General features: G+C 32.4%; 1 protein-coding gene across 2 annotated transcripts; it reads right to left on the reverse strand.

Moving 5' to 3' along the window:
• Positions 1–1,500: 1,500 nt before the first annotated feature.
• LOC113401399 (PAS domain-containing serine/threonine-protein kinase) lies at positions 1,501–17,190 on the reverse strand. Of its 2 annotated transcripts, XM_026641306.2 has the most exons (22): positions 17,075–17,190; positions 16,757–16,859; positions 16,589–16,680; positions 16,366–16,520; positions 16,102–16,247; positions 15,627–15,800; positions 15,293–15,412; positions 14,849–15,032; positions 14,478–14,605; positions 13,621–13,846; positions 12,427–13,149; positions 11,372–11,545; positions 10,707–10,867; positions 10,403–10,514; positions 10,069–10,244; positions 8,308–8,448; positions 7,867–8,066; positions 6,364–6,497; positions 5,993–6,130; positions 5,566–5,661; positions 4,793–4,938; positions 1,501–4,623 (listed from the first exon to the last, which is right to left on the reverse strand). In XM_026641306.2, exons 1-22 carry the CDS (start codon positions 17,104–17,106, stop codon positions 4,471–4,473), a joined length of 3,714 nt encoding a protein of 1,237 aa, XP_026497091.1. In that variant the 5' UTR covers positions 17,107–17,190; the 3' UTR covers positions 1,501–4,470. The 2 variants fall into 2 exon arrangements, with proteins under 2 accessions (XP_026497091.1, XP_026497092.1); XM_026641307.2 differs by lacking the exon at positions 5,566–5,661.
• Between the last annotated feature and the right edge of the window lie 10,755 nt (positions 17,191–27,945).

A 27,945-nucleotide genomic window follows, 5' to 3' on the forward strand; every position in this document is an offset into this window, starting at 1 on the left:
TCTACATTTCTACAAGAATAAATAATTTTTAAGCATGAGGGTATACTTTAATGTTTTTTCATATATCGAAGAATAATAACATTGACAGCAGCAACAGTTTACTTATATTGGTTAACTTAATCAGTACCACAGATTTAAACTTTTTTCCATGTACAAAATGAGTTACTTTATATACTCTTTACTGGCGCAAATTTTATTATAATTATTAAAATATAGTGTTGTTAACTGTGTCACTAAGTAAGACAATTAATAACACTATATATATTAAGATACAAGAACAAGACTCTATATATAAGAATAAGATACTTCACTATATATATATATATATATAAGAGTAAGATAAGTCTTCAGCAAATAATACTATCGATATAACATAACTGGCTATCGATAGTTTCCCATGAACTATTAAAAATTTCCACATTTCAGTGTAAATTGAACGCTGTTTCATCCATAAAAATGAGTTGTAAGTTATTTCTGTAAGCATTTCGTAAATGACCAGATTGCCTTTTCTAGAATGTATTGATAATAAAATGTAATCTTATATTATTTTGAGAAAAAAGGATTGAAAACTAGGGTAAATATCGAACTGTATAAATAGTTATGCAATTATAAAGTTAAAGTTACGATTAATTATAATTTATTATTTTTTTCAAAATTACCTATCAACATTGAAAAGCAACTCGCAAATTGGCATACCGCGCCGAGCGCTAACAAAAGGACCATGTATCGCTTTGATGACGAAGACGATGATGATGAAGACGTTTTGATCTGAAGTATCTACTTATGTATTTATTTTAACTTATATTAAATTTTATCATCTTTAAAAAATAACGATATTTTATTGATGACAATACATTTTAACGACTTTAATAAAAGGAAGTTCTCAGTGCAATTGAAATTGTATTATTGTTTGTTCAGAACGCATAAATTTGGTACGCTAACTTACCAGTTACCACCTACCTTTAATTACGAAAGGCTTTAGTATCTTTAATTTATGGAATGATAATTTAGTTTTTACTATTTATATTTGAACTGTGTGTATATCCAATATATTATAATTGTTTCAATAATTTATTACTATTCGTATTTTTATTTTCTATACAATTGAAACAATAATCTAATAGCATTACGACTGTAGTACTTGTGCGTATACATGCAGCGAGCTTAAAAAGGACAAACTGAGAAGCGGCAATAAGCGCTTTTAAATAATGCTAAATTATGCAACATTTATGTCTATCTATTTATAACAAAATCTGTACATCTTATATTCGACATAGCAGGTATTTTAAGAAAAATAGTTTACTGCTTTCATTATGAAACTACAAAAAATTATCGCCGCTAACACTTTATATTAGAGGCAGCAATTATCTTCAATTATAATTGCAAAAGTGCATAAGAGAAGTGTAGTCAAAAATAATAATGATTACTATTTTCAACAGTTATTGGTATATTTAACAGTATATATAAAATTAAAAGGAAAAAAATGAAAGATCATATAAGTAGCGTTGAATTTTTATTATGATGAATGGTCACAATGTTCTACACCCAGCAACGTAACCGCCGTCCGCCGTAAGGCACTAGTCAAAAACGGACGCGTCGGACAATAATTAATCACTACTTTCATCTATTAAATCATAATGAGAACTACAAAAATATAATTCTATTAATTAAATAAGAAGCGAAGACAACTATGTCGCTAAAAGAGTTCGTTTGGAATTTAATTTGTGCAAAGTTATCTTCGATTCTAGATTAATTATTTGAGATAATTAACAATAAGTCTGCACATGTACAATGCATAAAATTGATATTTTCTAAGCAATTTTGGCCGAGTCTACATACAATACAATATAAATTGAAATATACGCATCTATTTTTAAAAATCAACTTAAGAAATCTTCACATGTGTCCACAGATACGTAAAATAAAATAAGAAAATATTGTTTATATCATGAATTAGGCATTTATAAATAAATCAGACTTTCAAGAGTTTGTTCACTTAATAATAATTATGATTTTGTTCAGCTTTTGGTAAGACTCATGAGATAATCATTCACTTATTTATTGAATAAAAAAGATAAATTAAAACCAAACTTTTCATATCATATGACTAGAGTCTACGCAGTCATTCTGATGACTTGCAATTGCTTGTGCAACAAAATTTTACTTTTAAATATTAATACAGTGGACACCTGCATCCTTTTTAATCTATATCAAATTGAACCCAACACAGATATGTAACAAATTACATTATGATATTTACAATGTAGTCTACAAATAAATAATTGGTTCTTTTCGAAATATTACTTTAAAATTATTTAATGTAAGAAAATACTAATGTATTGTCCTAATTCTGATTATACTATTTAATCATAAGATTCGATATTATATATTTATGGCTAAAATACTTTTAAAATGTTATAAGTATCAGAATGGATATAATATTAGATTAGTTCAATATTTTAGACTATGGAAGTATAGGAACAATAAACATTGATTTAAATACGTATCCAATATTTATCGTTCTTATATAAACAAAAGGTAAGATTATGAACTTAATATGGGCTCTATAGAAAATTCTATCAATGTTTGTTATTTTATATCATAATACTCGAGTGTGAATGGGTAAAGCTTTTGTTTCTTATCACATTAAATAAAATGGAGTCGAGACATCTTCAATGGGGATAATTAATTAGTAATTACATTTATTCAATATATGATATTAATTTAATTCCTGTACTAGGATATTTCTTATCAGTAGTGCCGATTCTATTATACACACCACCCGTATCTTAAAAGTTGAGCAAACTGAGATCAACTAATATGACTAAAAACATTAACGCTCATTGGTTAACTATTATGTCGTCATCGGCTGCCGACCAATGATCTTGCTGATTGAAGTCAAAATAGTTAATCTGACTTTGATAAAAGTTTTAGGAACTGGAATACAACATATTAGTTAATTTAACTAGTTATTTCATAATAACCTTCTCAGCCACAAACGTGAGAAATAACAGAGCAGTTCTTTAAGCCTAGTCAGATTAATTTAGTTAAGTTTGTGTACAAGAGAATCTGCACCGATATGTAGCAAATTATAAATTTAGAAGTTTTATAAAGATGAATAATTCTAAAATCGGCATCTTAGAATTTGTATTCTGTATCTATAATTCGATTTGACTCACCAATTGATAAAGTTATTAAAAAATATAGAAATTGGTTCTGTACGAATGTTTTTTTCTGGAATGGTTTAACAGTTAATTTATGTAGTATTTAAAAAAATTGTAAAAAGACACTTAGCGTGATGTGATCTCAGTCTTGAAATTTTAAGATCTGGCTTATTTTTACTTAAATTGATTGTAGTGAGCAAGTGGCACACTGACAGATAGACCTAAAAAGATAATTCTCGAAATGCATTGAAATGTCTCATTACAATTTTTTAAATTAATTATCCGATACGACTCTCCTTTCTTACTCAATTTATTATACTATGCGGTAAACATATATAGTACGTACAAAAAACCAATATTGTTATTAATAATTATGAGAGAATGTAATACCAAAAAACAAATTCCAAGACTGCCGACTTTGTAATTATATATTTGTTATATTAAAAATATTGTAATTGCGTTCTAATATTTGGCTACATTAATGCAATGGTTTTATCAATTCCTAATAAATAATTCAGAATAAGAACATTTTTCTATCTAATTAGGCGAAATTTTTGTATATCTTAATACTGAAGTGATTGAATTATTTAAATATTCAAATTTTGTGTTAAAAAAATATAATTGAAAATTAAAAATAATTATCTACCTACTATACGAGTCTAAGGATTGGTCAATAAATGTAACTATATTATAAGCAGTCTGTGATCTAAAGGTACAAGGTGTTATTATACTAAAATGAATGTACATATATGTTAAATGATATTAAATAATTTGGCAATGTAAATCCAAAAGTTGGATTGTAGGGCGGAATTATAGGAACAAAATTACTTAATATGTCATTGATAATTATAATAAAAGACATGGTGATTCCATGACTCTGGCAAGGAAAAAAAGGTATTTTCACTATTGTTGTCATGACGATATTCACATCAACATTTACAACATTAATTATCAATGCGATAAGCATAAAAATTCATCCAAGAATGTTTCTTAAACTAAGCTTGATTTATAATGTGAATAAATATAATATGCTACAGAACGTAATTTATTTGTATCTTTTGGCAATTAATACTCAATATTTAATTATAACTCCTTACTCTATAGCATGAAGCGATATGATATTCCTGCGTTGTAACAACAAGACCATGTAGCCCGCATACATTGACATTTAACTACCAAAAATCACATCAAATGACACTTTTAGCGAAATATATTTACTACACTCGCAACAGTGAATCAACAAATTACTCAAATCAATACTTCAGCCATGGTAAGTTTATCTATATTTTTTCTCGCACGGTCGTTTCTAAGAGAAACTATCCTGCTCGCATTCATCCCAGCTGTCGCATTCGTACTGGTCACAATCGTAGTCGATGTCACAGGCGGCGTGGCCGGTAGCATCCGAGCTGATGTCAGTGAGTGCCGCATCAGATACCGGTTTCGACGAAATGTCTAGTATCTGAGTAAAGTAACATATTTATAGAAACTTTAATTAAATTTATGTGTAAATAATTTTCCTTTATTTTATTTTTTCGTTCGGCTAGTACATCCTGTATTGAGACGTCAGCTTTCGCGCGAGTCAGCTATAACATATCAGCGAAACAAGAGATATATAAATCGCGTCTTACGTCAGCCGACGACCGCAGGCTGTAGTTGTCGGAGTGCGCGTCCCGCTCGGCGGACAGCGCGTGCAGCGCCACGGAGCCGCGCTTGGGCTCGTCGCGGCACAGGTGCTTGTCCGAGCGCGCCACCTGCTCCGACGGGTGCGAGCGTTCTGGAAACGAATATAATTCGTTTACTCCTGCACTTTATTTTTTTGATTGATAAACTATAAGACAACTAGGATAGGATGACGATGTCCTCCAGACCAATTTCGGCCACAGCTTCTAATATCAAGGGTGACCAGCCAAACACATAGGACATATTATAATGCACAAGAGTGTGCACAGACATAGCCGCACTCTAGTCCTTCAAGCAAATAATCCGAGGGGACAAATCTAACACGACCGGAAAGACTTCAATCACTGGATCGACGGCTTTACGTGCTTTCCAGGGAGTGTAGACGCTTCTACCTTCCAGTTTTGGCTACTTCTGGGAATTTTTCTACACAAAAATCCAATAACCTTACATCGGCCCGACTTGGGGTTTGAACCCAGGTCCGGGGATCTGCGGCTTAGGGATAGGAATCATGTCAGTATTGGAAAGTGCACCCCGTCGACCTGAGTGTTAGGGGCCGGATATGGGGGCAAGCCTCCAACTCGTGTCCACGTTTGCTTCGACAAATCAGATAGATTACACAGACGAAACTTGATGACAAAACTAGTTAGTTAAACGCTAATATTACAGTGCATAATTGAAAAAAAAAATTAATTAAAGCGTCTATAATCGTCTACTTTAATACCTTTAGCAAGAGGGTCTGCGAGAGATACGGGAGATGCAGAGCGCGGTGAGCCCAAACTGCCACTAAAGTACATTTCAGGGTTCGCTTCGTGACGATCTAGAAAACATCTGAATCTCATACTGGGAATAATCTAGCTAATGTTTGTAAGTATAGCTACTTTCTATTTAAATTTTGTATTAAGAAACCATCAGTGCTTTTAAAAACTCACATAAATATATTTAATGAAGTTGTAGAAGATGTCAATTTTTAAGTGTTTGGTGGTTTCTTAATAAAATTAAAGAGTTCGAAGCTTACTTCTCATCGTTTGAATTAGTAGATGTTTAATTAATGTAATTGTGCTAATTTAGTTAATACATATAAATAGCTATGGGAGTTGACAGACTATCGTTTGTCCTACTAAATATAAAAAAAATATTAGCATTAGTACCACAATCGACGACATCTTGGAAGACGTAGTTGTCAATGGCGACGGGTTGTCGCAGCCACGCGTGCGCCATCAGCTGCGCCACCGTGCAGCGCTGCAGCGGCTCCTTGCAAAGCATCCAGCGCAGAAGTTGCTCTAGATCTATTATCAAAAATCTTGTCAATCTTTCAATTTAAGAGTTTCAAGAAAGTAGAACATAAAAACAAATATAGACTCATGACTAATTTTTTTTTGATTATTTGCAAAACAATGGACCAAATGAAAATAGCTTATTTATTTTTGAAAAATATTTTTTGTTTAACATATTATTTTTGTTAACCACTATATCCCGTCTCATCAATATTCAACTAATTTATGGAATACAATTATTATACCTTCTGAAACAACTTGAGGGAAGGTGAGTGGTCCCTGTATTGTGTCCTCAATGTCGGAGAATGGGTTAACAAAGAATGTCAGTACATACAAAGTTATCCCCATTGACCACATCTCCAATTCAGGACCTGCATATCTGAAAACAATTTAGGTATAATATTAAAATCGAATCAAAATCTGCAAAAGGATAAGAATCTCGTTCATGGAATATCGTGTTTAAGGGGACTACATGAGCTAAATGCAAGCTTTATAATGCAAAAAGTATCCATTATAAAACCAAATGAAATGAAAATATATGATAATCTTCAGAATACATGCTAGTTATTTGTTATTTTGAAAATATGATGTAATTAATTTGGTACGATAAAAAAAAATCACAAAGTTACCTCTAAAAAAATCTTTAAACAAATAATAACTATACTTATATACATTCAATAATTCTGGTTTTATGTCAGATTATTCTACAAGCAATATACTAGTTTACCCATGTGTCACTTTTTTAGTAAAATCAATAGATTTTTTAAAATCAGATATTCTTATTTTCCAACAAAATGCGTACGCATGTGTGCGTACACGCCGTGTACAGACATTGCCGGCCGAGGCCTGATACTATACAGACGTGTCGTTCTTTTCGCTGCATCATTACGTTACGAGATATTTTTTTGTAATTTTAATTGTAAATTCATTGTTTCATGTTTTCTTATAATAACTATTATTCTTTCTTGTAAATAAATATATTAAGTTAAAATAGTGTAGTAGTAATTAGGCACTTGTTTTTTTATTATATTATTTGTTATAAATTTTAATTGTGTAAATATGGGAAATAAAGTGAAACGCGTGAGAAAAACTAAAAAACTTTTCTATAAATTAAGCGCCGAACATACATATGATTTATGAACGATAGTAAAAGGTAAGAGTATTTTATTAAAAAAAATTTTAATTGTTGTGAACCAGAGAACTAGAATATTTAGAAGTGTCATTTGTACGTAATTCAAAAATTTAAATTTTTTTTGTAACGTCCGCCACATTGGATTGTATATGGCAGCAATTTATGAATCGTGCATTGTCATCGAGACTAAATAGGTGTGCCAACTTTCAGCTCCATAGCTTCAGTGGAAGTGGGTGTAATATTGATTGCAAGATTCCAGGACATATGTACATACATTCATACATACAAGTGAAATTAAATAAAAGATTTTAATAAAAAAATTACACAAGAGGCGGCATTATCGCCAAAACAGCGATCTCTTCCAGGCAACTTTAAGTTAGAGGAATGAAACAGATATAGAAAGAATTAGGGGTGTGCAAGGCAGGTATAAACATAATATATGACGTAACATTAGAGTGAACTAATAATATATCTAAAATAAAATAATCTACAGTACCTGATATCTAACATGCATACATTTATATGTATGTATCTAATCAGATATAAATAAATTAATTTTGTGATATAATCAAAAGTCAAAATTATTACTGTGGTAAAGGTATGGAAAAATATGTACTTGTTGCCTGCTAACACCTCTGGACTGCAGTACTCTGTAGTGCCGTAGAAGGTCGCGAACAGAGTATCTTTGCTCATGAAAGTTGCCGAGCCAAAATCGATGAGCTTTACGTGGAATTTATTGTCGATAATCACGTTTTCATCCTTTATATCACGATGTAAGATATTCAGAGAGTGTAAGTATTCCACGGCTTGACCGATCTAAAAATTTAAACAACATTAATTTATTTTCCACTAACTATACAATTTTCATCACATTTTTGTTGATTACTTTTAAGAGAGGAATATGAAATAATTATACATACAACATTGAAGAATTGTGCATACATGCACAAATTATTTATTATTTAGGCTTTTTGTTTTGATCTCTTCCTAAAGAAACTTTGTTGAATACTTGAATAGAATTTATAGATTCGAGTTTGCTTAAAATTGTTAAGTGGACCTGTCTAAATATATAGCTGAGTAGCGGCTCGTCGAGTCTTGGTCGTCGTTCGATAAACTCGAACAGGTCCATGCCGGCCCCGTGCTTTTCCATAACCATTTGGAAGTACTTTTCATTCTCAAACACGTCGATCACGCTAACCTGGAGGTTTAACGACATGTATAATATGACTAACAAAGGTTAGCAAATATTTATCATGATCAGCCTGTATTATTCCACTGCCGGACGTAGGCCAAAAGGTATACGTAAATTAACGTAAAACAAATAGCTCGCCAGAAATGACATTTTCATAGAAGCGGTAATAGAACCATAAAGACAAATCAAATCAAATCAATTTTATTCAAGTAAACTTCACAATTAAGCGTTTTTGAATCGTCGATATTTAAATATTACCACTGTTTTGGAAGGCAGCCTCCAGCGAAAAGAAACGGCAAGAAACTTGCATAGTTGCTCTTTTCAAATAAACAGATTTACAATGCTTTTTTTTCTAAAAGTATTATTATAATGAATAATAAGATTTATCTTAATCAATATTAAGTCTTAATAAACTTTTTAAATTTAGTAAATGGTAAATTGATTATATTTTCCGGTATCTTATTATATATGCGTATACCATTGCCCAAAAACGTTCTCTGTACCGTATGCAAACGGAAAGTAGGGGTTACAAGTTTATTCTTATTTCTTGTATTAATAATGTGTATCAGATTTTATGGAACATTTTTGTATATTCTTCTGTTAGTCTAGCAATACTATGTCCGTGACTTTTCTAATTGTTTTTATTGCATAAATGGCACTACGTTGTGTCCCTGCTAGGCATACGAACGTAACACTTAAGTAAATCTAAGGCGTCATTGGGTAACGCATTAAGTCCTTTAGTAGAAATATTAGAGAAATATTCTTCGAATTCGTTGGCCATATCTAAATCTTCACCTACAATATTCCCTTTTATATTAAGGAATAATTGCCCTACACCAAACTTCATTCTTTCTGTCTCCAGTAGTTTTGATTTTATTTTTATATTTTAAGATTCTCTTTTTAATATGCAACCAACGAGCTGTTTGACAAACTTGTTTAAATAACTTGGAACAAAACAAAACTTCGAACAAAATTGAGAAATTTACAATTACGATTATATTTCTTAAGTTCATATAGCTCTTATAATTTATTTCGACTAATATAGATACCGGTAGTGGCCCAGTCTGAGAACTGTATTTGATTTTTTCGATAAATTGATGATTGATCGAACCGGTAGATTTTATTGAATTCGTTTTCAATTAATTTTAAAAGAGAATTATATAAAAAGTTGGGATCATTTGAGCTAAAATTTACAGTAAATGGCCTACAAGTGATTTTCCGATTCTTTTGTATTTCTTTTATACCTATTGACAACTTTTGGCAAAAGTGATCCGATGTTAGGTTTGACAAGATTTTCTTATTAACGATCTCACAATTACAAAATACGTTATCTATACAAGTTGCGGAAGTTGCTGATGTTCTTGTAGGTTCACAAATCATTTTATTTAGATTAAAAGACTTAAATAAATTTATGAACCTAGTACTTATGGAAGATTGCACTAAAATATAAATGTTAAAATATCCACAAATAACCCCATTCTTTCGCTCAGTACAAACTCGCTTAAGTGCATCCTCCAGCACACATTAAAACAGGTTAAATTCCGATTGCGGAGGTCGGGACACGCACATCGAGTGCCACACACGTCTCACACAAGCGACGGCGACGGCGGCAGTGTTAGCTCTTACGATATTGGGATGGTCGAGCGTGAGCAGCAGGCTGAGCTCCAGCGGCACGCGGCGGCCGTCGGGCGCGTCGCTCCAGAAGGCGACGCCCACCTTCTCCTTGAGGATGAACTTGGCGACGCACAGCAGCCGGTCCGCGCGACGGTACGCCATCTTTACACACCCGTATGCGCCCTTGCCTGCCGACATTAGCTACTACTCTGTACGTGTTATCTAAATTTGAAATTCGTTATCGAGAACGATCAATCTACAACTATCACGATTTTGTCTTTCTTTTCCGAAAAGTAACCATAGTGAGTACATGTGAAATAAAGAATTTTAGCAAGTGAATGTTTACCGATCTGTTTAAGTGTGACATAATTCTTGTTATATTCCCCGGCGATCTGCTCTTCTCCACCTTGACTCATTAATGACATCGATTGGGGCCGACTGCTCGCAGATTTGTTACCCTGAAATTAAATTGAACTAATTAGTAAATGTTTACCGTCTATAACAACATCGACTTTATTTATAGTCTATTTTCCAATTTCCTCACACATCATAAATAGACAATCGTGTAATCATTTAATCGTGTCATTAGACAAAACGTTAACCGCTCGGCTGCGGCAGCTGCGTGCGCACGGGTGCGTGCGGGTACTCACGAGCACGAGCGAGTTGTCTGCGGTGGAGGCGAGGCTGGAGGCCAGCGTGGCGTGCCGCGGCGCCAGCTCCAGCGCCGCGTCGGCCGCGCGCACGCGCAGCCACACGCAGCGCACGCGCAGGCCCGTCGCCAGCTGCATGCTCGACACCGTGTACACCGCGCCTGCAACGAATTGGATATTAATGAGTCGTGACACAATTCTTTTCTATTTTCCGCCAAACGCACCGACGTAATTGCATTACAATTCCTACGAGATGAGTAGAGATGATCACCTTAAGGCGCATATTAGCTCAATTCCATATCTGCTATAGCTTATTCAGTGGCAAGAGGAGCAACGATGAATAAAAAACCTTAAATTGACCTGATATTATTGATCAAAATATAAAACAATCTATTTTTAATACGAACGAAATGATTTATCATTTTTAAAAGCAAAAATTTTCTTTTATGAATATCGGGATATCGATATCGCGATATGAGCCACGTGACGGTAAACGGTAACCGCCGCCCACTCCTTTCATCACCAATGAGCCACTAACCTTGGGAACTAAATTTTGCATGTAGTAACGTTGGATCCATTTGCCCTTCATCCATTATGAAGTGCAAATGATCCAATGTAGCAATAACAATACCGACCATAAAAATGATAAATATATTGTAACTCACTAAGTTCAGTTCCGTCTTTATGTACGACGACGCCCTTGTACGTGCCGTCTTTGTATCCGCAGTCGTTCGCGTCGCATTGTTCAGACTTGCTGTTCCGGGTATGTTGAGGCGTGGAGGTCGTTATGTGCGTGCGAAGAACACGTTTCGTAGCGCAGGGTGTTTCAGGAGGGTCATCTAATAGTATTAAAGATTTAAAAACATTAAAAACGACATCGTTGTATATGGCGTTTACTGAAAAGCTCGAGGCAAAAACTGGAAAATGTTGGCTTGAAAATTAATAAAACCGAACTATTGTTTTGTAATTTCGATGTTTTTTCAATTTTTTTCTCTGATATAATTAATTTATTGAAATTAATTTGCTATGACCGGAGAGTAGTAAGTACTTGCATTCTCAGAGATCCCCTTAAACTAAAATGAAACTGTCATCAACCTTATTAAGTATGGCTATACTCTATTCCAACCACAATAGGAAAAAAGCCACATAAATAACATTTGAAAGCAAATTGACTTGATATTCAATATGAATTTGTGAAAAAATGGCGTTTTGAACGTCGATGAAACTGTTATCGACGTTTACTGTATATAATGTTGGAAGTAAAATTAAAGTGGAAATAAGTGGTTAAGTGTAATAGTATTGTAACACAAATAAAGATAAATTAATCAAGAACTGTTTGTAGTGCACAATATAGCTAAGATATTAGCAAATCGTAAGAAATACGTAAATCTAAGGTTTGTTTATCTTTTTTACTACTTCCATTGGAATACGCTATAGATCCATAGTCTGACGATATTGAAAATAATCAAAGTGAGGACGTTTATTTAAAAGGAGCTCCAGTTATACTAAGAGACAAGCACATTACACCCTCCCGAACTTTAAACACAGAAAAGATAAAGAAGTCATAATGGTTAACAGTATGTAACTAAATGTATTTTTCTTTTAGTTTTTTTGTTTGTTTTTAAAAGTTTAGATTTTATTAGTTTAACAGATACAAAAACATTGAGGCCTAAAAATATTTGAACTCAATAGAATAATTTTAGCAATTAAATAATCTTACCGTCATACTTCTTCCTGGGCGCAGATTCAGTTTGTGTTTCCAAATCATTGTCATTACTCAAGCTGTCGATACTCTCATCGTTGCCATTATGTTTCGGGAGGTCTTCTATTTCGCAGCCGGGCGGTGGCATTTCATTTATCGGCGTAAGGAAATCCGCGCTAGTTTCGTTCGAGTCGCAGAAGTCCAATGATATACTGCTCCTATCCTCTTTTCCTTGGGCTTTAATAGATTTGTATTTACTTGAATCGAATGACAATCTCAAGGACGTGTCGTTCAACCGCACCCTAGAATTACCAGTCGGCGTGACCTCCTGCGAATGCTGGGACGTGTAGTATATCGAATCAGATTTTTCACAGACTTGTTTCGTCGGCGTCTGTTTAACTTGGTTGGATTGTTCAGATCGAAGTATATTTTCTGACCGAGATTTCGATATACTACTCTGGCAGTAGTTCTCGTCGTCTATGGATATGCCGGACATGCCAGACGTGACATCGGGCAGAGCGGACATGTCGTTTCTCTGCTCCGTAGTGCTGAGGCTGGAGACCATGTCCTGCGTGGGTGTGGGCGTGTGGGTGACCATGCTGTAAGACTTGTCGAGACATAGTGCGCTTGAAGACTTCTCCCGAGTCGTTGATAACATTGACTGTTGCACGTTTAGTGACATGCAAGCCGATTTTTGACTGCCGTTAAATGCTTCACAGGAATCATCGTCAGTGTCAGAGGCTACAATAATAATATTCTCTTTATTTCTAAAAAAATATTTTACAGTTATAATATTTTTAATTATTTTAATAGTGCAGTAAAACATTTTGTTATTAAACTCATTTTGAAACTAAAACTTGCATTTTACTATTTAATCTTTTTAAAACCACATTTTATCCATCCGTATACTAGTTCTGCTTGCATTTGTTTGCAGTGTGTTTAGCTTAGTAATGTTTATACAGTTATATTTCTTATTTAAACTATAGATTAGATTATATTGCTAATATTATAAACGCGAAAATAAATCTGTCTATCTGTCTCACTCTTTCACGGCCTAACCACTGAACCGAATTTGATAAAATTTGATATGAAGCAAACTTGAACCTCAAAGAAAGACATAGGCCAATTTTTATATCTAAAACCTGACTACCAACCCTACAAAGGCGAGCAAAGCCGCAGGCGACAATTAGTTTGTAATAAAATAAAAAATACCTGAATCTTCATCTTCATTGTTAACTGACAGAGTCAAGTTTCGGTTCCTGTCCTGTATTTTGACAAGATCGGCCTCCCGGCAAAAGTTCTGTATAACATTCTCTATGTGGTGACCGATAACTTCAGAATGGGGCTTGCCGAAAGTCAGCATTGCAAAGTGTTGATTACAAGCTGTTATGATACCATTTTCATCTACTACCAGAAGTCCGCTTACATTATAAGTTACCTAAAAAGTGTTAATTTTATTAATAATAGAGTGACTGATTTATTATAAGATTTTTTTTTGTTGCATAGTTATTCGGCAGTCATTTTTTTTTGTGTAATATTGTATATGGACAGGCGTATGAGCCACCTGATGGTGAGTAGCTACCACCACCCATACATACCCGACATTGGCTCTGTAAGAAATATTAACCATTCCTTAATGCACCAATGCGCCACTAATCTCGGGAGCTAAGATGTTATGTTCCTTGTGCCTGTAGTTACAATACTCCCATAGTTATAGCTATTTAATGGTAACTGAATGTCTTTGCCCACAGACATAGTATAAGTAGAAGACCCATAGACATAGTATAATAGAAGTAGAAAACACTCCAACATACCTGCAGATCACGAGGGCATGATTTTGAATATGGGGTCAAGGTAATAAAAGTTATTCGAGTATTTAAAGATGAAGAAAACTTTTTTTTAAATTATAAGACCCTGTCCATTAAAATTACATGTCTGAATTAAACTAATGAAAATGCCGACTGTAGGTAAAGGAGAGAGAACATATCATAACTCATCAAGAGGAATCTCTATGATTTTAATCAGAAACTAACAACAACATATTTTATTTTATGAGTAATTTAGCTTACCCTAACATTCACTATGAATACAGGCTTCTCTTTGGTTGTTTTCAATGATGACCATGTGGCTGATTCCACAGCATTTGGTTTGGATATCCAAAGGCAAAGAGGAAATGAACCACCATCTAATGTTCTTCCTGAAAAACATGAAAAATAGTTTCTAAGGTCTCTCTTGATGAAAAATAAATTATCTTCTTACCGAGAAAATCGTTATAGGCAGTTGTTAGAATAACAAAAAAATTAAATGATGTATGTAATAAAAGCAAGACAAAATAAAACATAAATAAAAATAAATATATATATATGGAAATATTCAGCATTTTTTTATTGTACAACAATAATATTTTACAGACTATTGCAAGTTCCTTGAGTCCACTTACCAGTCACCTTCTGTTTGGATATATTTTTAGGCATAGGCGCATCATATGCAGGTATTTGTATAGAAGGTATGAGGGATGCAACAGGCAAACCAATTAATTTCTCAGATGAATCAGCTTGGAATAACATTGCTGCATCATCACCGTCACAGGACAATATTATACCGGTCTCTGCCTCTATTGTCAACTGAAAAATAAGGATATGTCAGATTTTAGAAACTATTAATTTCCTAGGCTTTCTAAGTTTCTTATTATGTCTGTTCTCCAATTTAAATGTTCTATATTGTGTCCTTATTGTACCCATATGAAGCCGGGTCTGGTAGCTACCGGTATATATTCACTACATCAATTTTTATATAATTAATAGCTACTGATTATATTAAAATGTATATTAACATGCATACATTATATTATTATAATAAGATATTTGAAAGACTTGCATCTTACCACAACATTTTTACATATCACTGGTTCAGCAACTACCAAACATGGTCCATCATTATCCAGTTGTCTTATCCAAAGCGAAACTTGGATTGATCCACCATCTTTTGACACAAGTTCAACCACCTGCCACAGTATTCATATGTAATTAAAAGTCTAGTCATACAAAATCACATAGCAGATCTTTCCGAGAAAGCTTTATACTATTTAAAAGTGTTTCTTAAATGGCAAAAGTAAAATTAATGAAATACCAATGCTTTAATTTCTTCACAATATTGAATTTTAAATAGTTTAAGGATCTAAGTAGTAAATACAATTTATACATATTTATTTGAATTACTTTTCCACTGAGCAATATAATAGTGCCATCTTCAGAAATGTCAGCATCGCCTGCATCATGTAACTTGAAGGTTTTGCTGCTTCTCTTTCTCAAAAGGTCAGTAAAACGGAGATCACATAGTTCTCCAGATGAATAGCCAAGGAGGGAACAAGCCTTGTTGTTGACAATGAGAATCTACAATAATAAGGAGAGTAGGAACATGTATTTTGTGAAGATGTAATAATACAAATAATGAAAATGAAGCAAAAATCTTATCAACATAATAATATTATAAAAAGTTATTTCCGGTATTTTTTTTTATTTCACACAAAAACTACTAATTCAATTAAATTTCTAGAATTATTATTTTAGTTTATAATTTCAAGTCAAACGTATGGGTTCAACTTGAAACTATGGAGAATGAGACCAACGGGGAATCTTTTTCCATGCTTGTATAAATTAACTCTCCATTTAATTAAATTATGATTATAATTACTTTAGATGAATTTGGTTCTATGGTGAATACTGCCTTTGTCGGGTTAATGGACTGTTGCAGACGGTCTGTTTGGGACTGAGCTGGGGAACCCGCCACTTCACCAGCTGCCAGAGATGTGTTAAATCGTAGTCCATTTGGACCATCAACTAAAATAATAGATTCATTATTAATTGGTTAAAAATGTTATATATAAGTATACTTGCCAATTGAAGGAGAAGTTACCCCTAGCGTGTCTTATTTATTATAAATAAGGCATATACTTGCCTCTTACTAAATCAACTGCTGGTTTCACTTTAGTGGGGGTTTCAAGATCCATCTTAATAGGTTTTACTCGCCGGTTTAAACGTGGGAAGCTCTGGTTGCCCTCAAAAGAGCAGTTGCTCCAAACATTGCAAAAATTTTGTTGTGGCTTGACAGTTCTGTAATTTTTTTCAATATTAGAATTAAGTCACTTTTAAAATTCAAGAATGGTTTGCACAATATTTACCTGCATTTGTCATTGATAATAAGCTGTTTTTCAGGTGTAAGTAAACTATTAAGGTTTTCATTTGTCACTACAGCAAGTTTAAGTTTTCGTTGCTAAAATATAGAAATTAATATTTTAATACATTACGGAAAACCACGTCAATAAGCAAGATTTTCAAAATGTACTTACATGTTTTGGCGTTAAATTTAGATGCTCTGGTGAATAAGCATCTAAAAATCTGCCTAGTCTCGGTTTAACAGGAGTTAAATCTGCCAATTCTTTTGTAGCACCACTGTTTTAGCAAAAAAGTAACTTTGTTAGTGCTACAATACGTTAACAATAAATATTACAGTAACGTACAACAAGAAAATGGTAATCAGCACTTTATGATTTATTTACATCCTACAGAGTTATTTTTATAAGAAAATCAATAAGTTACAGCGCGCAAGTTCAAAATACAGCAATGGGCTATAAGATATGAAAAGTTAAGTTATATATTCAACATACCTGTTAAACTTTAGAATCTTTGCAGTTTCCATTTTAATGTTATATGTTTTACACCTATAGGCGGTCGATAAGGCGATAATATTTCTTTATTACTGCAGCTAGTCGTTATGCTAAAATTTTAATTTTCAAACAAAAGAGGTAAACCGAAATCAGTTGTCAAAAGTTTTGTTATTGCATCGAAATTCATTTGGATTTTAATTATCGAAATAAGCAAAGTATAATTATTTTTGATTTTCGTCATTTTGTTTAAATTATTTTCAAATTATTTAATATGTCAATACGTCAACAATTATTTTTCAAATAGTATTAATTAACAATTAATAATATAATATTTTTAAAGTAAATATTTATTTGCTTTCTTTTCTGCTATCTTGATAATTAAAAAAAAAATGAATATTTATTTTTTTAGGTTGTGGTTTAATTTGAATTGTATGGAAGGAGAGGAAGAGAAGTTGGTATGCTATTAATTTTTTTGGGTTTAATATATTTTTATTCACTTGTTTTCACTAATTCTTTTAAAATGAAAACTAGTAAATCATAACCTTTTAAAATGACTATGGATATTTTTTCTAGATTTTTGTGTATGGTATTAAATGAGTAATAGTACCTTTAATTTTATGATTAAAATGATATTTACATTGAAAATAACAAAAACATTGAATTATTTAAGTTAACTGTAAATTAAAGCAAAAATTATATAAATTGAAAATATGTTTTGAAGCATATTAAGCACACATATACACAGAGCTGTCTGTTTTTTGTATCGAAAGATTACAAGTGAGAGTCAATAATTAATTAAATAAATTTATTAACATAAAAATTGATAACATTAAGTTCTTAAATATATACAAATATGAATTAAAAATAGTTACTATATAAATCTTGATCGACAAACAACTTTGAGGACGAGTTGAATAGAAGAATTCAGCTAGGTTGGGCAGCATTTGGGAAGTTACGACGAATCTTCACATCGTCGATCCCACAGTGGCTTAAGACGAAATTCTTCAACCAGTGCGTCCTACCCGTCATGACATACGGAGCCGAAACGTGGACACTCACGACAAAGCTGGTCAACCGGGTTAAAGTCGCTCAGCGTGCTATGGAAAGGGCTATGCTCGGAGTCTCTCTGAGGGATCGCATCAGAAATGAGGTCATCCGTCAGAGAAGCAAAATCATCGACATAGTCCACCGGATTAGTAAGCTGAAGTGGCAGTGGGCCCGCCATATTTGTCGTAGAACCGATAACCATTGTGGAAAACGTGTTCTAGAGTGGAAACCGCGTCTCGGCAAACGTAGTGTAGGACGTCCTCAGGCACGGTGGAGTGACGATTTGCGCAAGACGGCTGGCAGAAGCTGGATGCGAGTTGCCGAAGAAAGACCACAGTGGCGTGCATTTGTAGAGGCCTATGTCCAGCAGTGGACGAATGTGGGCTGATGATGATGATGAAATCTTGACCGCGTGGAATGATGGCAAGAATGCTAGCAGCATTTACCCGTTGAATCGCAATTCCGATCCTCTGGGCTAAAAACGAACCAGCTCTCCTGTCACCAGTGGAGGCAATAAGGCGAGGTGTTATACTTTTGATGAAGCTTTTTGCACCATTACTTCAAGGGCCAAGTGTTTCGACAGCAAATGGGACAAAAAAGTAATTTGACATAAGATACGAATATTTAGATTTTTGCTTCAGCTTTTTCCGCAGCGGCTCTTAACATTGTTTCTTGTATATGAGACGGGGCTAACGTGTCAACGCAAGGACCCGTCCTCGTTCCCAGGGAACCAATGTGAATCCATCAGGTCACTTATCATCATCACGGCTAATTCCACGAGGCTCAGTAAGAGCAGGAACGTCGATGGAGCCCTCTTTATTGTGTCATTAAGAGAACCGTGGCGGAAAAGCCTGCCTGAACTCCTTGGGCAAGAGAGACCATGTAAACCGAAAGAGTCCAACTCCTTTCCACACGGGCATCTGTGCTCAGAGCACAGCAGTGTTCCCAGTCGGAGACCAATAAAAAAATAATATACTGATGAGAATTTCCAGCTATCAAGTTTTGCCTGTTTTTCCCAAAGTGTTTTATAAAATGGAATGGTCCTTAAATGTTTTAATTATTGAATATATTGTAGCTAGAACACTTATATCATAAATTTCAGTAGACACTGACTTTATACTCCATAATATTAGGTAAAACTAGTTGTGCCCGCGACTTTGTGCGCGTTTGAAGTTAACAAATAAGCGTGACTTAGTTATTATTTTATATATCATTCTAAAATAAAAGTAGCCTAAGTTACTCCTTATTACATTAGCTATCAGCCAGTAAATTCTAGAGATTAGCCTAATTCTAGAGATTACTCTAGATATATGTACCGTGTATACATACATATGCATTTAGTAAAAAACGGTTATTTTAATATTACAGACACTTTTTTATTAAAAAACGCCTGATTTATTTTTGGAGCCGATTTGTGTATGGAATGAATTTCGCTATTATCGTTTATATCGCTGTTGTCTCTTTTCTAAGCAATAATAGTTTAATTACTTTAGTAATTAATGCTTGTTAGATAATTTGAATAATATTTTTTTACAAATCGACCCCGTAACTTTATTGTTCGTTAAACTGGTAAAAATATAAATAAGTTACACTTATAACTATTCAAAATTTTCTATTTTTTTGTTTTTTTTTAATATCTAAATTTTATTTACTTAGATAATAGAGGTTAGAGTTCTGTATAAAATAATTTTAGTTCCTAAAATTTTCTGGACATTATTACCATTTTTATTACATTTTAAATTTGTGCCAGGACAAAGGATTTTCTCCAAAACAATAAAATTCAGTAGCAGTACTGAGCTTGGATGTTGGAAGTGTTTGCACACTTTCGTTCTTTGGAAAGTAATTAAAATTGTTGGTCCAGCGCTTTTGTTCATTGCATGCATTTGTTCCATCGGATTATGAGAGTATACTCATATCCAAAATTTGATCCTGTCTACATAGTCTGAAAGTCGTTCAAAAAATATCTTAGTTAAAATAAAATAACATTAATTTTAATAATTTCCTATAAATATATCATACCATTGATAAATATCAATTTGGATTAATACGTTCGATTTTTATACGATGTTAAAAAGCACGCGCATGATATTAAGATGTGTGCATACTGTAATATGACATCATATATTATATCACAATATCTGTTTGTACCTATATCTTAAAGAAATGTATCTAGGACAACATTTATTTTGTGCCAGCGTAGTCCAGATGGAATACCTACACTTATTCATAAGCAAATATCACTTTTAATTTATCAGTTTATTAGAAGAAGTTGGGAAGTGATGTAGTCATTTAAAAGAATAGAAAATAAATATAAAAGACTGACAGTATGTTCAAGGTCTGTGTTTGTAGACATTTATGGTTTAAAATTTGTTAAGTTCACGATGATATTCTAAAAATAAAATATTGTAGTGAATTACGTTGTTGCCGTTTTTGCGTATCCAACGACATAGGGCGCAAAGATCGTTCTATGATTGTAATAGCGGATTTAAACTATTCAAAGTTTTCTTTTATTTTCTTCGAGAATATTCTATGAGAGAATAATATAATACGTGCATTACAAGTATGTTCCGGTTATTGTGTACTTTCAAATCCCAAGGTCTTTCCATAGTCCTTTCGATTTACCCCACCCAGCTGTAAGTGGACCTAATTATGTTTTTATAGCTGCCATATAAATTTGAGTCGTTCGATCTAAAACACAAAGCTTTATTTTGATCGTTTATTAACTGGAATACAGTATAAATGTATTGTTGCTTTATAAATATAATTAATTATTACTGTTAATGACGGAGGTGGACGGACATTGATTTCGATTGTAAGGCGGTACTGATCACGGATACAAGGTTTTATTACGAAATAGGTTCATGTCGGATTTAGGGTGTAATTAATCGAATTTATTGTTAGTAAGGATTAAAAAAGCTTAGTTACTTAAAATTATACAAGACGGCTTATAAGTTTTTTGTTGGATGTCAATATTCATTTTGGTTACCATCTTGTGCGTGGATATATGTAAGTCCTGATACTTCTACATTGTTTCACTGATTATAATAAAAGTAGGAACATGTGTGTGTTTCTGTTTGGAAAAAGTTTTATAACAATACGGGATATATGCAGCCTAATGTTTACTGACTGTCAGTTCTCCATGGAAATGCGAGTCTTGATTTGTTTATTTTGTTAAATTCTGGTGGTTGAAGGGCTACTGCAGATAATATTAATGAATGCATTTCAACAATTTTTCTTTAATAGGATTTTTACTACACTATAATATAATAAAATATCATGTCAATTTTTCAAACTTATATAGGAATGTCGATAAAGTCGATAAATGTCGATGAAAAAATATAAATTAATCAAGAACTGTTTGTAATAAAGCAGATTGGTATAGTTAAGTATAATATGTAGTATTTAGCAACTCGCATGGAATCTGTAAATCTTAGATTTGTTTACCTGTACTCCTCCTGTCATTGGAATATATATATATTTTATTGGCCGAACGGAAAATGGGCCACGTGATGGTAAGTGGTCGTTACCGCCGAAATTTTAGTCATTCCGTAAGTCAATTGCGCCACCAAACATGGGGACTAAGTTAATATGTCCGTTGTGCCTGTAGGGACGCAGTCTCGCTCATCCTTCAAACTGGAACACAAAATACGTATTGTTCCTTGGCGGTAGAATATCGGGGTTGCACGAAGCCCTATTACATATAATAGACTAGTTAATACTCGTAGCACGTATGGTTAATACGCAAATATCTTTTAATATTAAGGTCATGTACCAACTTAGGAACTATATATTTGTCTTAGCGTCATTTTAAAAATAAAAAAACGTTCTCGTACGATTATTCTGTCTTACTTAATGTTATAGCATCTTAATATTTTGACCTTTGATTTGTCTTTTATTGTGAGCAGATAAAATACATGAATCCTTTTCATGTGAAAAATCCGTTTAAACAATACCGTTGCTATTCTGAGTTGAATGTTTTAACAGACCATAAAATCCATTGTGGCTATACAATTCAAGGATTTGTCGGTTAAGTTTAATAGTAAGATTATGCTTACCATTTATGTTTTATACTCCTAAAAGTATCTCCGCTCTAATAGCAACGCACTGTTTTTGAGAAAATTTATATATAATATCATAATCTTTATTTATTAAAATTCCTGGTAATGCCTACGAAAGCCAATCCCAATGATTAAAATATTCAATACGAAATAAAAAGAGATTAGACACATATTTTTCATTCAAACAGCCATACTAAACAAAATTTTAAAGCACTGTAAAGCATAATTAATAAAAATGCTTTCGATTGTAACCGAAATATACCAGTGATCTTAGTCCATAACCACCACTCCACTACACTCTTAAATTTGATCATTTTTTTTCAACTCATTTTTTTTCATTTCAACAGTTCAGTCTTTCAATAACTGATTATTTTATATAATTCTTAGATATTCAAATATGTCAGTATGTCGTCTTTCTTGTGACATGTTATATAATATATTATAACGGGTCTGTTAACTGTTTGTATAAATCGAAAAGTAATAGTGGGTAGAACCTTAATATCAAAACATTTTGTATGTAGAAAAAAGCGTTTCATATTTTTGGATTACGTGAAATATTTTTATGGTCTAAAACTCTAGAGGATATTAATATAGTATGTACATATGTGTACATATATTGTAATATATGTGACTAAAAAAACATAAAAATGCGTTGTCTGCAGTTGCGTTGTAGAATCAGATGTAGAGCAAGAGAACAGCAAGGTTTGCGAGGACTGTAGGCTTTGAGTTTTGTTACTGCACAAATTTTTTTGTATAAAATAATAAAGCATACAATATAAAATATACTACGAGTTTATGTCGTGATAACACTTTATATCTATAATTTGATATTGTATATCTCATCAATTCTCAATTTAAATAAGTAAATATTTTTACATATTTTTTCCATTTATGAAGTAGGCTTTATAATCTGTATATATATTATATTATAATGTAAAGCTTAAAGAAAGGAGTGATGAATAGAAGCCGAAAATATAACTAATCATCAAAAAGGAGAAAATTATTAATGACAACGTTTCATGTCTACAAAATCGTTTAACGACACTTACATCAGATGTCGTGACACAAATAGAAAGAGAAACATAATTTCGCAAATACTACACAATGCACTTTCAATAGCTACTAGGTATATTCAAAAAAATAATAAATGGCGATGCGCCCACACATGTCGTGAGCCACGTCCTGTCTGCTCTGATAAGTTACGGTGGATGTTTAAATTATGTACCACATTATATTTTTTCTCAGATACTATAGGAGTCTCTAGAGTTATTTTCTTTGAGTTTTAGGAATATGTATATCTATCATTGTGTATAGAGTACGAAGGTTACGAAGCTGGGCAAATGAAAGTAAAACTTTTTTTTTATTCTCAGAAGCGTAAGAATTTGGACGTGAAGCCATGGATTTTCGCCCAATTTCTTTAATATCATGACAAATCTATTGCCATTCCTATGATTATAGGTATGAAAGTAAAGAGAGAGCACTTGTGTTTGCGCACATACTTCTGCACGGTTATCAGTCGTGGTCAAAGTTTAATCAGAAGAATATTATGATTTGAATAATACATGCTTTATTAGTTAGATCATATTGCGCGATCCTCTGAATATATGTGCTATTTTTTACAGTTTTACAATATAAGTCGAAAGTTTATATTTACTTTGTCCTGCAGTGAACGGTACAACCTTCTCTTGACATTACATTCACTTAAATGGATTCATAAAACTTAAGAACAATATACACAAAAATATATCAAATATTTAAATGTAAATGCCCACTTACTTGCGTAAATAACTTACAATTTATTTAATTCTACTTAAAATATATTTATAAAACTTTTTTACATATTACATACTTCCGTATGTGTGGGGAATAGCTTATACTTAAATATATACTAAAACATTTAACGAAATTCGTTTCTTTAAATGAATGTTTTATTCTAGTTATACCATGTTCTAATTGACAGATTGTATCTTACATCAAATAATACGAGATGAGTTTCTATACACAACGGATAATAGAAATACCGCAACATTGTCACACGCAGCATTCTTCGATATCTGGATTCATCATTCCATATGAGTAATATCTGTGTCGCATTTATACAAAGCTATGTAATCTTAGATTTTGTTATTAGCAATTATTTAATGTTTCATTTCGCAGAGTAGAGTCGATTCATGTCAAGTCCTGGGCTAAAGCCCCTCGTAAGGGAATTTGGCTTTTGTTCTATGGTATAAAAACTCAGATTTACTTATCCTGTTTGAACGTTTCACGTGTTCAAGATATAATTAAAGTGGTTATCAAAAGGCTATCAAATGTAAATATAACTATTATTCTTCCACAATTTAATACTTTACTTTTCTTTGTATTTTTTTAAATGTAAATTTAAAAGACTATTTTTACGAGAGCGACAGTTAACAAATATTTTGAAAAGCTATTTTTAATTGAGTGTTAATCAATAGTTAGATAAATAGAAAAAAGATACAAAAGCCATCAACTTATATAGTTGATGGCTTTTGTATTTTATTTCAGCCACTTTTCGGTCTATTTATTTTGCGGTCTTTTGTTTTTCGAGCGTTCCTTTTCTCTTGATCGGTAATTAAAGTGTTGAGAAAGGCGTTTAAAAGAATAGGAGCACACCTTGCATAATGCTTCATTTGAATAGGAGTAATTATGCTACGGGTCTAGATTAGAAGACTATGTAATCAAGCTATTGTTCAGATATTTCCTTTTTAATGTTACCTCGTGTGACACTGGAGCTTCGTGTGACAAATGTGCAGATTTCTTTTGTATAATGGACTTCATATCGCCTGGGATTATGCGAATAACTTCACGATTGATTAATCTAACTTTGAAAAAGGAGCAATATGCAAATAATTTATGTACACATATTCAATAATTTATTGGACCGATGGTTTTATATGTATTTTTCTTTATCAGGCCCACTATTGTTTTATACTTATCAATATAATTTCAACAAAAGGTTATTTTCACTTCCAATTATAAAAAAAATGGGTATACATATTTTTTCAATTGAAATCGGTTCAGTAGTTTTTTGTTTTAGTTTTTTAGATATGCTTACATTATCGGTCATTTCGTTCATTTCATATCGGCGACCTACATTCAGAAGAAAAAACATATCATATAATAAAGTATCAAGCTCATCACATGAGTCTCAACTAGTTTTGGTACTGATATTAAATTGACCAATCTAACATACTAATCCTATTAAAAAAAGTGATTTTGCATATCTTTTTTATTATTTTATTTTTTTATTTATTGGATAAATTAGAATTAACGTAATCACAGACGAATTTACATAAGGATTTTTATTCTACGATTATAATTGTTGTTCTTATGGTTTACATTTACGCTATTCCATTTAACAAATGCATCGAACACACAGCATACTAAAGATTTGTAAGATATTTCTATTTCATTTTAATATTTGATAGATATGGATAACAAAAGCTTCACTAATAAATATCTACTAAATAAGGCTTGAATTATTGCTATAATATTTTCTCTCTTTCTATCATCAGTATTTGGTATTTCAAGAAGAAGAAAACATAGCATAGATAAGTAAACAATGTTTAATAGTAAGGTAGTAAATGTATAATGACTTGAGTCTTGACAAAGAATATCAGAAGTGAAAGAAAACATCGAAGCAACTATTTATAATAGTGGACGTTATATAATCTATTCTCCAACAGCATGTTCTCGGAGCAGCGTGGTGGAATAAGCACAGCACCTTCTCCCGAGAGAGAAAGGAGGCCTTTGGTCAGAATTTGTATGTGAACGGGTTGTTACTGCATTGTTTTTTATTATGACGTGGGCAAACTAACAGAAATTCCGTTTGGTGTTAAGCGGTCACCTTCGCACATGGAAGCCTAAAATGTAAGGAGAGTGGAGTTTGTAATGCATTTCCGGCTTTGAGGCAACCTGTACATTCGAATTTTGTTTGTTAAAGAATTCGTCAAAGCAGGGAAGTCATTAAGACAGAACAATTGTAGCGCAACTGTTTTTAAATAGTTGCGAGAAAGTACCTCACACGTGTGCCTTCGACGTCCATCATTAACCATAATGATTAATTACTCTAACAGAATTATCTATGCGTATTGTTTGTTAACAATAAAATAAATGCGAGATACAGAATGCGAGAAATGTGAGGAAACAGAAAAAAACCCTTTTACAGAAATGCCTACAAAATATGGGCTTCTTTATTTAAATTAGAGTTCTCCAATAGGTATTTGTTTTACATTATTATTTTACATGATCGGAGAATGAGGATGAGATAAAATGGCCGTCTATGTAAGTTTAATTGGATTGGCAAAAAAATTAAAACCTTTAGAACCCTATGTTTTGTACAGAATGGACATATCGTTAGCAATGCGATGAAGAATATAAACTTACTACTGTACTAGTATTATTTTTTATTTAAATTTGCATTGCTCTTCTGCAAAACTTTCATAAATAGTGTCAACTAGTTTTAACTATACTTTAACTAATTATTTTGTATAAAACGAGTTTTACGACCATGATGACCTGCATAATTTTAACCCAAAATAAACACAATTACTGATTATAATTATGAGTGTTGGTTAATATCCGGGGGAAATGATATAATCGGAATATCATATTACATTTAGAAATATATTTGCAATATAGAGATAAGGTTTAAATCCAGTTTAACTGGTTCATGCAAATAGTGAATTTTAGCATACAGGTTCCTCATACATAAATAAACATGAATACTCATAAAGATGAATAAATACGTTTGAGTAACATAAACTTATTTTAAGAAGCTTAAATTCTATAGGCCTATTACTGCAGTCACCAATAACAGACGTTTCTGTTAAAATCAAAATTTTTATATGTTTATTTAGATTGATTCAGGTGAAAGATATTAGAGACAAAAAATATCAGGTGAAATTAGCTACGTTAATTCATATTTTCGTTTTAATAATGTGTAAAATAACGTGGTAATAGTGCTCTAACTTTTGTTTTAAAGTGCTAGCAAATTTTGGGCCATTGCACAAGGTAAAAAATCCCAATTTTTTTTTTCATTTCCAGTGCGAGACATTTTTTTAGTCCTGAAAACGAACATAATATATGTTTATATTTATTTGTTATAGCACTGGGCCATTTAAACATCAAAATTTCGTATAATACCTCCTTGTTGAAAAATAAAGTTTTCATCGAAGTTCCTAAGTGACCAATGACTAAATATATAAATTATAATTTGGTGTCAGTTATCAACAGAATAGTAAATACTGTTGATATCAATTATCAATCAACAGTGTAAAATCTCATGAAAATGTAAGAATCAAGGACAAATTTATTATATCAAAAGTAGTGAGATCTCGTTACCTATTTTTAATGTCCGTTCACGCAATATCTACCATTATGTTTTTTGCTCAAGGAATTATTCGTGGCGGGTGTCGTTAATTTATAAGACGTCATTATGTGTGTTCTTAATTATATCGCCTGAGGTTTGTCTGACCAATTATGGTAAGTGTTGCATTTTTTTTATATACAAATTCAGATATGATTCGTTTTTTATTCTTCTAAATTATAGTATAACATTCAAACTAATGGCTTTTATTGTGTTAAATAAAATTCTAATTTTAATGATCACATTCCCTTGTTCCTTATACTATGGTATTAATGTAATAAATATGGTGTTAATTTAATTAATCATATAACCTTAGCGGTGAGGTCGGCGAATTGAACCTATTCGGTTAGCCTTGCTCCGCATCAATGCGTCAAAAC

Source organism: Vanessa tameamea, chromosome 2 (genome assembly GCF_037043105.1).
Source record: "Vanessa tameamea isolate UH-Manoa-2023 chromosome 2, ilVanTame1 primary haplotype, whole genome shotgun sequence".
Lineage (NCBI taxonomy): Eukaryota > Metazoa > Arthropoda > Insecta > Lepidoptera > Nymphalidae > Vanessa > Vanessa tameamea.

Excerpts from the sequence above, each read along its gene's own strand:
- LOC113401399 (XM_026641306.2), bottom strand. The coding sequence starts at position 17,106 with ATGGAAACTGCAAAGATTCTAAAGTTTAACAG. Across the intron at positions 10,868-11,371 it reads TAAAGACGGAACTGAACTTA|GCGCGGTGTACACGGTGTCG; the intron begins GTGAGTTACAAT and ends AATTCGTTGCAG. Across the intron at positions 6,131-6,363 it reads CCCTCAAGTTGTTTCAGAAG|ATCTAGAGCAACTTCTGCGC; the intron begins GTATAATAATTG and ends TTTTGATAATAG.